This window comes from Acanthopagrus latus, chromosome 7 (assembly GCF_904848185.1).
Source record: "Acanthopagrus latus isolate v.2019 chromosome 7, fAcaLat1.1, whole genome shotgun sequence".
NCBI classification, from domain to species: domain Eukaryota; kingdom Metazoa; phylum Chordata; class Actinopteri; order Spariformes; family Sparidae; genus Acanthopagrus; species Acanthopagrus latus.
The window spans coordinates 10,813,507-10,825,592 of record NC_051045.1 but is presented as its reverse complement, the minus strand read 5'-3'; the positions used below and the strand labels follow the sequence as shown (position 1 = coordinate 10,825,592).

The following is a 12,086-nucleotide window of genomic DNA, read 5'->3' as shown; positions in this document are numbered from 1 at the left end:
TCCAAAAAGTGTTGGTGTGCATATAGACACATGTACACACATTATGTGGAAATATATATAAAACCATCTGGTTGTTTATAAACACAGACTTTTACAACAATAGAACCGAGGATTTATAATACACAGTAAAGGTTTTTTTCCGCTCCTGCTCACGATGGAAAGGCCTGGAGCACCTGGATTTGGTGTTACTTACTGAGAATATTTATTTTTGTCTACACTGATTCAAAATGTGGTGTTTGTGTGTCAGGAGGGAAACAGGGAGGGAGGTGGAGTAGGACTGGGACAGAGGTTGTGCGGCTGTTCTGTAGTGGAAAGGGGGCTTGTTTTACTTACAAAGTGAACCCGCCCAGTCCTACCTCAACTCTGCCCATTCAGGTTAGACAATAAATAAGTGACATCAAGTCATGTTTCTGTTCTCCGTAACTTGTTCGCTTGGTCCCTCTTCCTCCTGGCTCTCATTCTCGTCAACAGTGGGCCATGGGAAACATGACTGGATCTCAGGAAGCGGGTTGACAGAGAATGCTGGTGTGATGTACAGATATTGCCGGTGCCCTTCAGTGCTAACATCCAGGGAGTACAACTTGGAGAGCACTTCGTTGTGAGAGAAAAAGTATCAATTTTCTTTTACAATTTCCAGTCTTCTTTATTGTGGAAGTGTGGTGTGTGTAGTGTTTCATGGTTGAGTTTATTTATTTCCTGTGTTTTTTGGGGGGCCATTGTGATATTCCACTTTACAAGAAGCAGACTGCGCCTACATCCACTCCAAACTCCTGATCCGCTCCTCCGATGTCCATAGGAGCAATGTCCACGATTGGCAGACGGGAGGTTTTCTGTGTTTTGTACTCAAAGACAGTCTTGCCCCACCGGCCTGTGTGTTTCTGTTGGTTGAGAGCAGAGAAATGTGTGAGCAACAAAGCATTACAGCGTAAACCAAACTTCAGAGAGATTGTGTTTTCTTCAGCCGTCTGCCCTCACCTTGCAGCCATCCTCCAGCACGCCGTATGTGAAGCGACTGTTGCCCTCTGCGCGGATCTCCACATCGTTGGAGCCCTGCAGCAGCAAAGCCTTCTTCAGGTTGCCTGTGGCCTGGTCCATGTAGGCAACGCTGTTCTTGCAGTGGTAAGTGAGGTTCTGGGATGCTTCAGTGGACAGGAGCCTCAAGAAGGTCAGCTGGACTGCTGCAGCGTTGGCAGCAGGGCCATCCTGAGCGTAGCTGAACTGTATGATCGCGGGAGAGGACAGGGTATTAAGGATTGAGTTTATAGAAGAAGAAATGATCTGAAGTGTTGTTCTGCAAAAGTGCACTCACATGGAATCCTCCGTTCATGGTCTCTCCGAACCAGACGTGCTTGCGGTCCTTGCTCTTGCTGGTCCACCAGTTCTTCTGTGGTACCCTGGCGATGCTTGGGTAGACGCAGGTCTCTCCTGTCTCCATGTTACAGAAGACTTTGATGGCATCGGCTGTGCTGCCAATGTTGGGATCAACCCAGTAGTCACCTGGAGAGATGAGAGGAGTAGGTTGATGAGGAGTGAAGTCTAAATCTCTGGCAAACTGTTTTTATTCCAGGAAAAAAATATCTAAAAGGGACAATCACTGTAAGACAAACACACTGGCACACATCATTTGGATTTTTCTCTACTTACCACTCTTCCACTCAGGGTGGCACAGTTTCAGGTCTCTGCAGGTGCGAGCAGGGTTCTTCTGGGAGCCGTCGGGGCTGCGCAGGTTCTCAATCTGGTTGTTGAGGGACTTGAGTGTGGAATCAACCTCCACGTCGTGCTGTCTCAGGGAGCTAGAGGCCTCATCAGCTCTCATGTACCTGAGAGGATCGGGGGACTTCTCAGTCTGGCCCAGACCGGCGAAGGCAGACATGTCGATGCCAGGGCCGGGAGGACCAGGAGGACCAGGGGGTCCGGCATTACCAGGAGGACCCTGAAGGAGGGCAAGAGGAGGAAATGGGTCAATCAAGCATATCGAGGAAAAAATGAAAAAACACACATTTTGTTTTATTTTGTTACGTACTGCAGGACCAGTCTCTCCAGAACGTCCCCGAGGTCCAGGGGGTCCAATGGGACCGGGTGTTCCATTTGCTCCATCTTTGCCAGCAGGTCCATTTGGTCCAGGTGGTCCCTACAGAAACAACGAGTATTGAAAGTAAAAGATCAGCGAATGCTAACATGTGTGCTTCAATATGAAACAATACTTAATTTACTGAATTTGTGCTTCTTATTCAAAGTGTAGTTCAGAGTAACGTCGGTTATGTTTTTAGATCCTTCATGCAGTCTGGATAAGAAAAAAAATGTGATGAAGGAATTCAAATGTGCCAGCAATTTTTCTCCATTACCCCCACCACCTCCAGACCCCTTTCCTTATTATACATGAAGAATATTTGTATGGTGACATTTTCCTTCATTTTTCTTATCATCCACAGTGCTCAGCTAATCGAGATACTGAAGTCTATTTCCGATCTCAGCGGGAGTGGTTTCACAAATCACAGTCCTCCCTGTCTGTCTGTCTCTTTTTCCTCGCAGAGTAATTATAAAATGCCTCAGCTGCCCATCTTATCACAGGAGTGGGTAATTAAAGAGCGTGGCCTCTCCTGTCCCCATCTTCATCAGGTGATTGGAGAATTACAAAGAGACTAACCTGTGCCCTTCATTACCATCACATATCTTGGATGTTAAAACTGCAAGATGGAAATGTAATAGGAGTTTTTCTTCTGTCGTTTTCTGCTTTTGCTCAGTTTTCTCACCTTAGCTCCGCTTGGTCCTGCAGGTCCAGAGGCTCCACTGTCTCCAGCGGGACCCTGTTAGGACGAGGATAATAACAGATTAGATGGTAGAAGAGACAGACGAAGGGAAGATAGACGAACAACTGCACTGCAGGGATGAAATAGTGGATTTGGATTGCTTACAGGAGGTCCAGGAAGACCCTGCAGACCGGTGAATCCACGGTGACCCTTCTGTCCCCTCTCTCCAGTCTCACCAGCCTCTCCCTTGTCTCCACGAGGTCCTTGTGGTCCCTGGCGAAAATGTTAAACATGTATCAAAATGCGTGGTGGCAAATATGTGGCATTTTTAATTAGCTAAATCAAACCTGAAAAAACATAATGCTATTGTTGCACTCAGAGATGATGATACTCACAGCCATTCCTCTAGCTCCACCGGGTCCAGGGGGTCCGGCAGGTCCTTGAGCGCCCTAAAGAAAGAAACAATATCAAAATGTTAACTTCAGAACAATGAATCAGTGCCTGAACATCATGTCTTTGGTCCCTACTGCGTGTTGTATAACTTACAGCTTCTCCTCTGTCTCCCTGCTTGCCGAGGGGTCCGACAGGTCCGGGGGCTCCGGGGGCACCAGGAGCTCCAGGGGCGCCAGCAGGACCAGTGTTACCTCTCTCTCCCTACAGGAGGACACATGGTGATAACTCAGGGTAATGACAGGAGATTTTTGTCAAACTGTGTGATGTGTTGGATTAGTTTCAGACGACTCACCTTGACTCCAGTAGCTCCATCTCTACCAGGAGGTCCATCTGATCCGGGGGTACCCTGAGATACAGAGACATATTTTTAACTCCACACGGCTTCAGGATGAAGGTATTATTTCCTGAGTATACTGCAAATATTAAGCTATAAAAGAGATCTGTAAAATTTTGTTTTTGTTATTGCTGTGCAGTTCTCACCTCTCTACCAGGCTCTCCAGCGGGTCCAGAAAGTCCAGGGGGTCCTACAGGTCCAGGAGGTCCACGGTCACCACCAGCGCCAGGTGATCCTTGTTTACCAGGCTCTCCCTAAACGCAATGATAATAGTGTTAATACAGTTAAGAGGCTCCTTTGAAATTTAAGGCAGGTGCTGTATTCATAACGCTGCTGCGTGACTAAAGGCATGACCACATTGCCCCTGTGTCTGTCTCCCTATACTTTAAAAGCCTTGAACGGCCTACCTCCTAAATCCATTTCAGATCTGCTGAGGTCTTATGTATCTTCATGCCTACTGATGCAGCCCTGCTGGTCACTTCTCAGGTATAGTGAGTGACAAAGGCCAATCAGGCTGTGAATTAGTAAACATGTAAAGCTAGTTTGCTTCTACATGTCAGACAGATTTGACCTTGCCAAACTTGTCAAATGGAAATAAATGGAAGCTTGAAAAGTGTGTATATGTGTATATCACTGAATAGACTGTATTGACATGAGCACTTACGGAAGGTCCGGGGAGACCAGGGAAGCCTCTCTCTCCACGCTGTCCAGGCAGACCAACAATACCACGGGATCCAGCCAGACCCATAGGACCTGAAGGCCCATCAGCACCCTACAGAGTCAAGAAAGACAAAACTGAGTTGTGGGATCTAGTTATTTAGCTGCAGCAGACTAAATTCAAGGTGTTAAGAGATGATTTTCTCATGTCAGTCAGGTGCAGTTTTCCCTTCAGTTTATTTGTGAATGATGGACTGAAATAGCAGGTGACTGAGAACATGACTCTGGTGTTAAAATCAAACTCACAGGAGGTCCATCCTCTCCAGGCTCTCCTTTCTCTCCTTGTGCGCCAGCAGGGCCGCGAAGCCCAGCGTCTCCCTGTCTTCCTGGGGGACCGGCATCACCACGAGCACCCTTTGGTCCGTCTTTACCAGCAGAACCAGCGGGGCCAGCAGCGCCAGGGTTTCCCTGTGATGGAAAGAGAGAGAATTTCAGTGGACAAGAGAAGAAATGTCCTCACAAATCATTTAAGATTGACTCACTCATTTAATTTCCCCTCTTGGAATTTGTTATTGATGAAACACTCACATTAGGGCCAGGAGGTCCAACTCTGCCAGCAGCACCAGGGAAACCAGTAGCACCCTGTCAAAGAGAAAAACAATTCAGAAATGATAAACATAACAAACCATTGACACATATAAAGATGGACGTCATGACAGCTCCTCAAGAATGAAGCCAAAACCTGATTGATTGCCAACTGGTTGCTGGCTGCAGTATAGGTCATAAATCCCACCCCTTCAGTGTTATCAGATTGGATATGGGCCAAACTAACAATTCAAAGTACACATCAGAGATTGTTGGTGTCATTTTAAGTTGGATATTTTGGATTCTTTGGATATTTTTACAGTTTATTTATGTGGATGTTCTCAACTTGTTGACCTGTGTGATAAATGTCTCAGTCTGCCATCAATGACTGAGATGTATTAAGATGTAATACGATGTTATGAGATGAAAAGGAGGGTCTCAGCAAATATAAATTATGCATCTCAATTCACAGAGCTCTGGTCTAAGGCCTAAAATAATAATGGCCGAATTTCATTTATCTGCTTTGTTTTCAGGCACCTGGCATTTTGCATACAGACTCATGGCTTATTGGTACACTTGAATAAAATGGAACAATCATTGATGTAACTCCTGTGTTTACATTTCACCGATGTCTTCTGTGAAAAATACCTGTCTCACTGGCAATATAGGTTAGAGCTGATTGTGCAGTTCTTCTTCCATATATTTATCAGATTTTATTGTGTTCTCTTTAAGTGCCAAGGTTTCTCTCTTTTCTGGAGTTGTTCCATCTTATTTGAGAGCTTGGGATGAGTCAGACTCAAATCAGGTCATAGACATTGAGTCAGCTTGCTCAGTGAATTTATTTTATGTAGGGCAAAACAGAATATTTTTTTAATGTAAATGTCTTAACTTACTATCAAATAAACAAGACACAGAAAACCAACACCTCTTTTCAGCTGAAAGCATGGATTAATATGAAGCAAGATGAATTATACATTATTTGACATATAATCTTAGCTCTACACTCTTAAGTATGTTGCATGTATGGTGCACTCTTTGTCAAAAAAATGATGAATCGATCACTGAGTGAAGAAATTAATCAATAAAAATCCACAACTCTGACAAATACTGTTTATGTAACATTATGTGAATGGTCTGTATCAGCAGTCAGTGTTCCGTGATGGATTCTTCATTTGATAAAGTAAAAGTTGGAGTTACTTACAGGAGCTCCCTGAGCACCACGTGCTCCTTTAGGTCCAGTTACACCAGTAGGTCCCTGAAAAAAAGAAGTACAATTAATCATGATGATATTACACTGTTGTGCCTTTGTGAGCTTTGTAAAGACCCAGAAATGTGACCTAAGACACATAGATCTGGTTCCAGGACTTAATTCAAATTCAAGTCAAACACTTACCACAGGTCCAGGAGCTCCAGATGGTCCTTGAGGTCCAGGAGCACCACCTTCTCCCTTCTGTCCACCCTCACCAACCTCTCCCTTTGCACCAGGCTGACCATCTGCACCCTGGATGTTATAAACACAACAGAGATATTAACAGAATATCGATGAATGAAAATCAAACAAAACACAGTTTTTAGAATTCAATTTGAACAGATGTGACTTTACGTACAGGAGGTCCAGCAAAACCAGCAGGACCAGGAGGGCCACCCTCACCGCGGTCACCCTGCAGAACAACAGAAGAGACTTTCAGTGACCTACTGATGCTGTTTTTATTATGTTTTATTTTCTAGTTGCCTTTTTGTTTTAACTTAATATGTAATTACATGTCATCATCACTCCCTTTAGTTAGATGACAAGTTGATCACGTTATTACTGGGATGGGCCTACAACCATGTTACTCTTGCTAAAAGTGGCTACAACTTTGAAGTGAGTCACATATAAATCCTATAGTTCAGCAGTAAGTCAGTTTTTCACTCTTTTTGTTCAAAAAAACAAAAACCTTCTGCTGTTTATAATTAGCACTGATTGCATTTCTATGTAAAAGATAGACGTATTTTCAATTTCTAAACCAAACGCATACCAGCTGACTATGCTGTTGTTTAGTGCATACTGTGACAAATTACAAAATGAGGTACTTACAGGAGCACCACGAACACCAGTAGCACCAGTAGGGCCAGTAGGTCCAGTCTCACCCTGGATAGGAGAGAACCAGTCAGTCAAACCATCCAAAATAACAAACATAATATATGAATTTTCATTGACCACACACCCACACATTGGTTGGCTGGACATGAATTCGGCCTGTATTCATTCAGACTCAACTGATGACATTTTTATTTTACAATCCAAAGGGTAATGCTGATATTCTCACCTTGGCACCGTTGGGTCCAGATGGGCCAGGAGGACCAATGGGACCAGTCAAACCCTAAAAGAGAATAAAATAGTATGAGATAAGATGAGAAGAGGAAATATGACGTAAAGAATAGAGCCTGGATTTGATGGAATGTTTTTTTGTGTGTGATGTGAGAAAAGCTTGACTAGATAAGGGACAAGGGATTTATTATGAACTCACTCTAGAACCGTCCTTTCCAGGAGCTCCCTCAGGTCCTTTCTGTCCGTTGTCACCCTGTTGGACAAAGATGAAGGCTGCATGTTAATCCTGTATGAAACTACAAGGCCTATGGTCATGGCATTTGCTGTATCAAATATACCAAAAATAATCCATTCAACACCTTCTAAAATAATCTATGACTCACTCTGTCTCCCTTGGCTCCTGGGATACCACCGGTTCCTCTCTCTCCAGGCATTCCCTGTAGGCCGGGGGGTCCCTGAGGTCCAGCAGCACCAGCTGGTCCAATGGCTCCCTGAATTACAATCAGAACATGACTTGTCAGTCTTCTTTCATTTAAATAGTTTCCTTATTCAGAGCCCTGTTAGCTTCCACACAATGGTTGCTGTCTTCTACACATAAGTCCATTAAGTCAGAGCATTTAAAATCACAAAAAATAATAATTATGCTGAGATTTAGATTGAGGATCAATACCACTAATGTGTCTGTACAGTAAATATGAAGCTACAGCCAGCAGCCCACCAGCAGCTCTCAAGCCTACCGATTAACAGTACATCGCATTTGTTTAAACTGTACAAAAACCAAAGGGTTTATTTTACAGGGGATTATGTGCCTGACAGTATCTTGGCTGAGCACAGTAACTTCCTGCACTAACTTCCTTGTTATCACTGTGAAATTGCCAGGCAACCAGCAGAGACTTCAGGAAGTCAGCCAAGGAATCTTGAGAAAATCCTAAGAGGCTGAGAAAAAATCTTAATGATCATCATGTCTCATTCTTTTTCATTAAGTAAGCAAAGAATTAATTCTGAAACTACAATGAGATGATATTTATTTTTCAGTCTTTCAAAAACATCTAGGGGACTATAATCTTTTATTCTCTTGGAATCAAAACATAAGTCTAGTTAACTCAGATCTGTGTTGGTGTAGAGACGATGAGTAATTAAAACACACTTTAATGAATTTGAATCTGAACACATGATCTGTCCCTGAGTCATCTACTGACCTTGGGTCCATCAGTTCCAGGTGTTCCAGGAAGTCCACGAGGTCCCTGAAGACCCTGAGCTCCAGCACCACCCCTCTCACCAGGGAAACCACGTTCACCCTGTTAGGAGACAAAAAGACACTGAATCAACATGGCAAACACAAAAAATGGAAGAAATTGCACAGTTATTGTGATGATGAGTGTTTAGTGGATTGTGTGTAGTCCCATGGCAGATGATGATGTCAATAAATGAGGCATACCCTTCATGCATGTAATGCATGTAACAGGGTTTGTGTATAGACATGGTGTATAAATGAAGACATGAAGCTAAACTCACTCTAGCTCCAACAGCACCAGGAACTCCACCCTCTCCAGGAACACCCTGTGCAGAGAGAAAAGACCCTGTTTCATTCATCTATTTTAAATCATTAGACACATCTTGACTTCTGTTTGGTAAAGCTTTCACTGGTAGTCTTTGTCTGAAAAAGTTAAAACAGTTAATCTACAAGTATAACTACCGTAATCCATTATGTTGCAAGGTAATGAAAGTCTTTCATCTGGGTTCAAAAAGCAATCTGCTGTGAGGAATGAGGCTTTTACAGAGAGGCCCTCATTACCTCCACAAAAGAAACGGTATTTTCAGCTTTTAGTTTGATTTTCTATATGTGGCAGCAGAGTAATTAAGCTCTGGATTAACTTGAGAAAGCTCAGAAGAAATCCGATAAAAGAAGAAATCTTAACTGATTAGATTCAAGGGAATGTTTTGGCTTGGAAAATTGTTATTTTTTTACAAACATGTTTTCCTTTCTTAAACCCTATAGAGAAAATGTATTGTTTTAACAGCCATTCAACAACAACAACAGAATAAAGGGAATAGGAAAATACAAAGAACTGAGACTAAAGATGGGATCATAAAAATAATTAATCTGTAACACTGAAACTTCTAGAAGAAGATTTCATTTCTAACGTGTCTTTGCAGGGTTGATATGTCATTTTAAATTCAAACATGATGTGACCATCACCACCTTCTTAATAATTAGCAACTGTATTCAACAACCAGTTACCATTTAGCATTAGCACTGGGATATCTAAGTAGCTTCTTCTTGCTGCTGAGAGTAAAGCATTATGTTCAAACAAGACTGATAAAAAACCTGCAGTTACCTTTATTGTGAAATACAACACATCATTCACATTGTCTTAAACCAGAAACTACCTCTTTCTTTTACTTGCTTTAATTCTACAAATGTACTGTTTATGTTCAGGTAAAGTTAGAATACTCTGATACGAGGTGGTACTATGCAACCTGTACAAGACCTCCAGATGAAACAAATAATAGGTTCTGTTCAGACCACTCACCTGGTCTCCAGGTTTTCCAGCCTCTCCGGGGGAACCAGGTGGTCCAGGCAGTCCCTGTCAAACAACAGCAAAGGGATTAATTATATGAACCTCCAAAATGAATCATACTAATATTCCAGTTTTGGGGAATGGTCACTGTATTATTTCTTTGTGGTTTTCCAGACTGGTGTATCTTGGATTTGATGAGAAAATAAACTCACCTGGAAGCCAGAAGGTCCCGGTTGTCCTTGTTCTCCTCTCTCTCCAGCAGGTCCCTGTGATAGACCCAAACACAGGTAATCAGTCCAGGTCAAACAGCTGGTAAATGTAAGTGAAATACCAACTAGAATACACATTTGACAACATACAACTGCACTGAAATACTCACAGCAGGGCCAGAAGGTCCAGAAGAACCAGTCTCACCATCTTTTCCAGGCAGACCCTATGCAGAGAGGAGAGTTTAAATGTTTAGAAAGAAAAAGAGGGAAAGTGATGTGTGGTGATTTGACAGGTTTGAAATATAGAAAAGGATTTATGGAGAAAATGTACTCACTCTCAGACCAGGACGACCCACAAGACCCTTCTCTCCTGGCTTTCCAGGTTCACCCTGTTGAAGAGATATCACAGTTTTAAGTTTCAACAGAAAGTTTAACTATGAGTGTGAGAAGATAAATGAATACTTAAAAAGCTGTATTGATGATTTGTGGGACTTGACAAGACATGGATGTATTCAGACTACATATTACCAGGTTTCTGTTCAGGCTGTATGAACATGTTGTGTGTAACAGTGAATACAGGCCTTGAGTTCCTACATTACTTTACTTACGTTGGCTCCTTTTGGTCCGGGGAATCCCATCACTCCTGGCTGTCCACGGGCTCCCTGAGGGCCAGGTGGGCCGGGGCGACCATCCTCACCAGCGGCACCCTGTCAAAAGCACAAGGTAGAAATCACAAACAGCACAGAAACACAACAATGTATGTTTTGAAAAAACTTCATAAATGCTATGACTGGGTGACACAATCACAAATTGCGCCAGTATTCTAGGGATGAATATTGTTACTACAAGGATTTTTGATAAAGCATAAGTGTGGGTAAAGGCAGGCTTTAAAACATGTGGAACAGTCTGGTGAGTTCAGAAAAATACATCACTTTTAAAACTAGGAAATGCTTAAATTAGGCCATATGATTATTAAAGTATTTCCAAAATCTGAGATGATATAAAATCTCATCATGACAACAATGTAACATTGATCTATTGCCCAGCCCTACAAGAAGGTCCAGTAATGTTAATTTTAGAACTGAAACTCATTTTCTCAGTTTGTAAGCATATATGCAGCAGTACTGTCAGATTTTATTGTGCTTTTTTCATGTCAAAATGCTGCTGAAAGTCCTTTTTGTGACACCAGCATATCATAAATAATCAAACTATGAATTCCTATTTTACTCACAATAGTAAAGAAATGTTTTTACATTGCATGTTTTTCTTGTGATCTGTCTCTCTCTGATGCTATATATCATTTTGAAGCTGAAAAACTGAGCAAGACAGGAAGCAGTGGCAAAGGATTGATATTGTACTCAGACGAAGTGAATACCTTTCATCTCGAGAAAACATGATTCTCTTCAAAGAATACAGAGTCACACTTCAACAAGACCTGGCTGCCCCTAGTCTGTTACCTAAGAAACAGCCCATGGTGAACGATCTGTGTGAAGCTTACTGTACATCATTACTTTTGAGCTTTTCGTTTTCCATCACAGCCTGTATTATCTCATACTAAGTGCTACACAGATTGGGACAGAGGTAGGGTGGTGTTTTGCTTTTCTTTTCTTTTTTGTTGTCTTTTTGTCCTACATCTTAGAAATTTGCTTTAATGAAACACAGTTGACAAAAACTGTACTCACAGAGGGTCCAACTTTGCCTTGAGGACCAGCATCTCCGGGACGACCAGTGAGACCCTATAAAGGACGGACACACACTTTTTAAAGATCCTCAGCATCATTCAAGGAAGTAAGACACATACAATGCACATAACAAAATAAAATCAATTACATCAAAATAACCACACTAAATATGCATCTGGTTTAAGACTAAGAAGGCTTCATGTAAGCAATTCTGCCTGAGCTGTTAATGAATGAAGAAGCAGCACTCACTCTGGCTCCGGGAAGGCCAGCCTCTCCTGTGCGTCCAGGGTCTCCACCAGCGCCTTTAGGCCCAACAGCACCAGGGACACCGCGTTCACCAGGAACACCCTGAAGAAGAATAAAAGAACAAGAGGAAGCTAGTTAGGTATCAGTACGGTAGAAATATTGCAGCTAGTTTTATGACCATAACAGCTTTTTTCTTGTGCATCAAAATGTTCATGTGTCGGTGAACTGAAATCAAAATGCCATTTTAAACACAACCCACCTTAGCACCAGCAAGACCATCCTGACCTGGGAAACCACGGTTACCAGGCGCTCCCTGCAAAGATTCACAAAGATAAAT

At 42.5% G+C, this 12,086-nt stretch overlaps 1 protein-coding gene across 2 annotated transcripts in view; it reads right to left on the bottom strand.

Annotated features, from left to right (window-relative positions):
- Nucleotides 1-78: 78 nt before the first annotated feature.
- col2a1a (collagen, type II, alpha 1a) overlaps nucleotides 79-12,086 on the bottom strand; it is a 28,643-nt gene continuing 16,635 nt past the window's right edge. For both annotated transcript variants that reach the window (XM_037103509.1, XM_037103508.1), the window contains 31 exons: nucleotides 12,009-12,062; nucleotides 11,753-11,851; nucleotides 11,504-11,557; nucleotides 10,430-10,528; nucleotides 10,157-10,210; nucleotides 9,992-10,045; nucleotides 9,825-9,878; nucleotides 9,625-9,678; nucleotides 8,606-8,650; nucleotides 8,290-8,388; nucleotides 7,474-7,581; nucleotides 7,290-7,343; nucleotides 7,089-7,142; nucleotides 6,857-6,910; nucleotides 6,387-6,440; nucleotides 6,173-6,280; nucleotides 5,981-6,034; nucleotides 4,783-4,836; nucleotides 4,501-4,662; nucleotides 4,202-4,309; nucleotides 3,684-3,791; nucleotides 3,496-3,549; nucleotides 3,297-3,404; nucleotides 3,146-3,199; nucleotides 2,916-3,023; nucleotides 2,754-2,807; nucleotides 2,024-2,131; nucleotides 1,645-1,933; nucleotides 1,310-1,497; nucleotides 976-1,218; nucleotides 79-878 (listed from right to left, as the gene is read on the bottom strand). In XM_037103509.1, coding sequence (XP_036959404.1) covers nucleotides 732-878; nucleotides 976-1,218; nucleotides 1,310-1,497; nucleotides 1,645-1,933; nucleotides 2,024-2,131; nucleotides 2,754-2,807; nucleotides 2,916-3,023; nucleotides 3,146-3,199; nucleotides 3,297-3,404; nucleotides 3,496-3,549; nucleotides 3,684-3,791; nucleotides 4,202-4,309; nucleotides 4,501-4,662; nucleotides 4,783-4,836; nucleotides 5,981-6,034; nucleotides 6,173-6,280; nucleotides 6,387-6,440; nucleotides 6,857-6,910; nucleotides 7,089-7,142; nucleotides 7,290-7,343; nucleotides 7,474-7,581; nucleotides 8,290-8,388; nucleotides 8,606-8,650; nucleotides 9,625-9,678; nucleotides 9,825-9,878; nucleotides 9,992-10,045; nucleotides 10,157-10,210; nucleotides 10,430-10,528; nucleotides 11,504-11,557; nucleotides 11,753-11,851; nucleotides 12,009-12,062 — 2,937 coding nt within the window. In that variant the 3' untranslated portion in view covers nucleotides 79-731. The remainder of the gene's footprint in view (nucleotides 879-975; nucleotides 1,219-1,309; nucleotides 1,498-1,644; nucleotides 1,934-2,023; nucleotides 2,132-2,753; nucleotides 2,808-2,915; nucleotides 3,024-3,145; nucleotides 3,200-3,296; nucleotides 3,405-3,495; nucleotides 3,550-3,683; nucleotides 3,792-4,201; nucleotides 4,310-4,500; nucleotides 4,663-4,782; nucleotides 4,837-5,980; nucleotides 6,035-6,172; nucleotides 6,281-6,386; nucleotides 6,441-6,856; nucleotides 6,911-7,088; nucleotides 7,143-7,289; nucleotides 7,344-7,473; nucleotides 7,582-8,289; nucleotides 8,389-8,605; nucleotides 8,651-9,624; nucleotides 9,679-9,824; nucleotides 9,879-9,991; nucleotides 10,046-10,156; nucleotides 10,211-10,429; nucleotides 10,529-11,503; nucleotides 11,558-11,752; nucleotides 11,852-12,008; nucleotides 12,063-12,086) is intronic.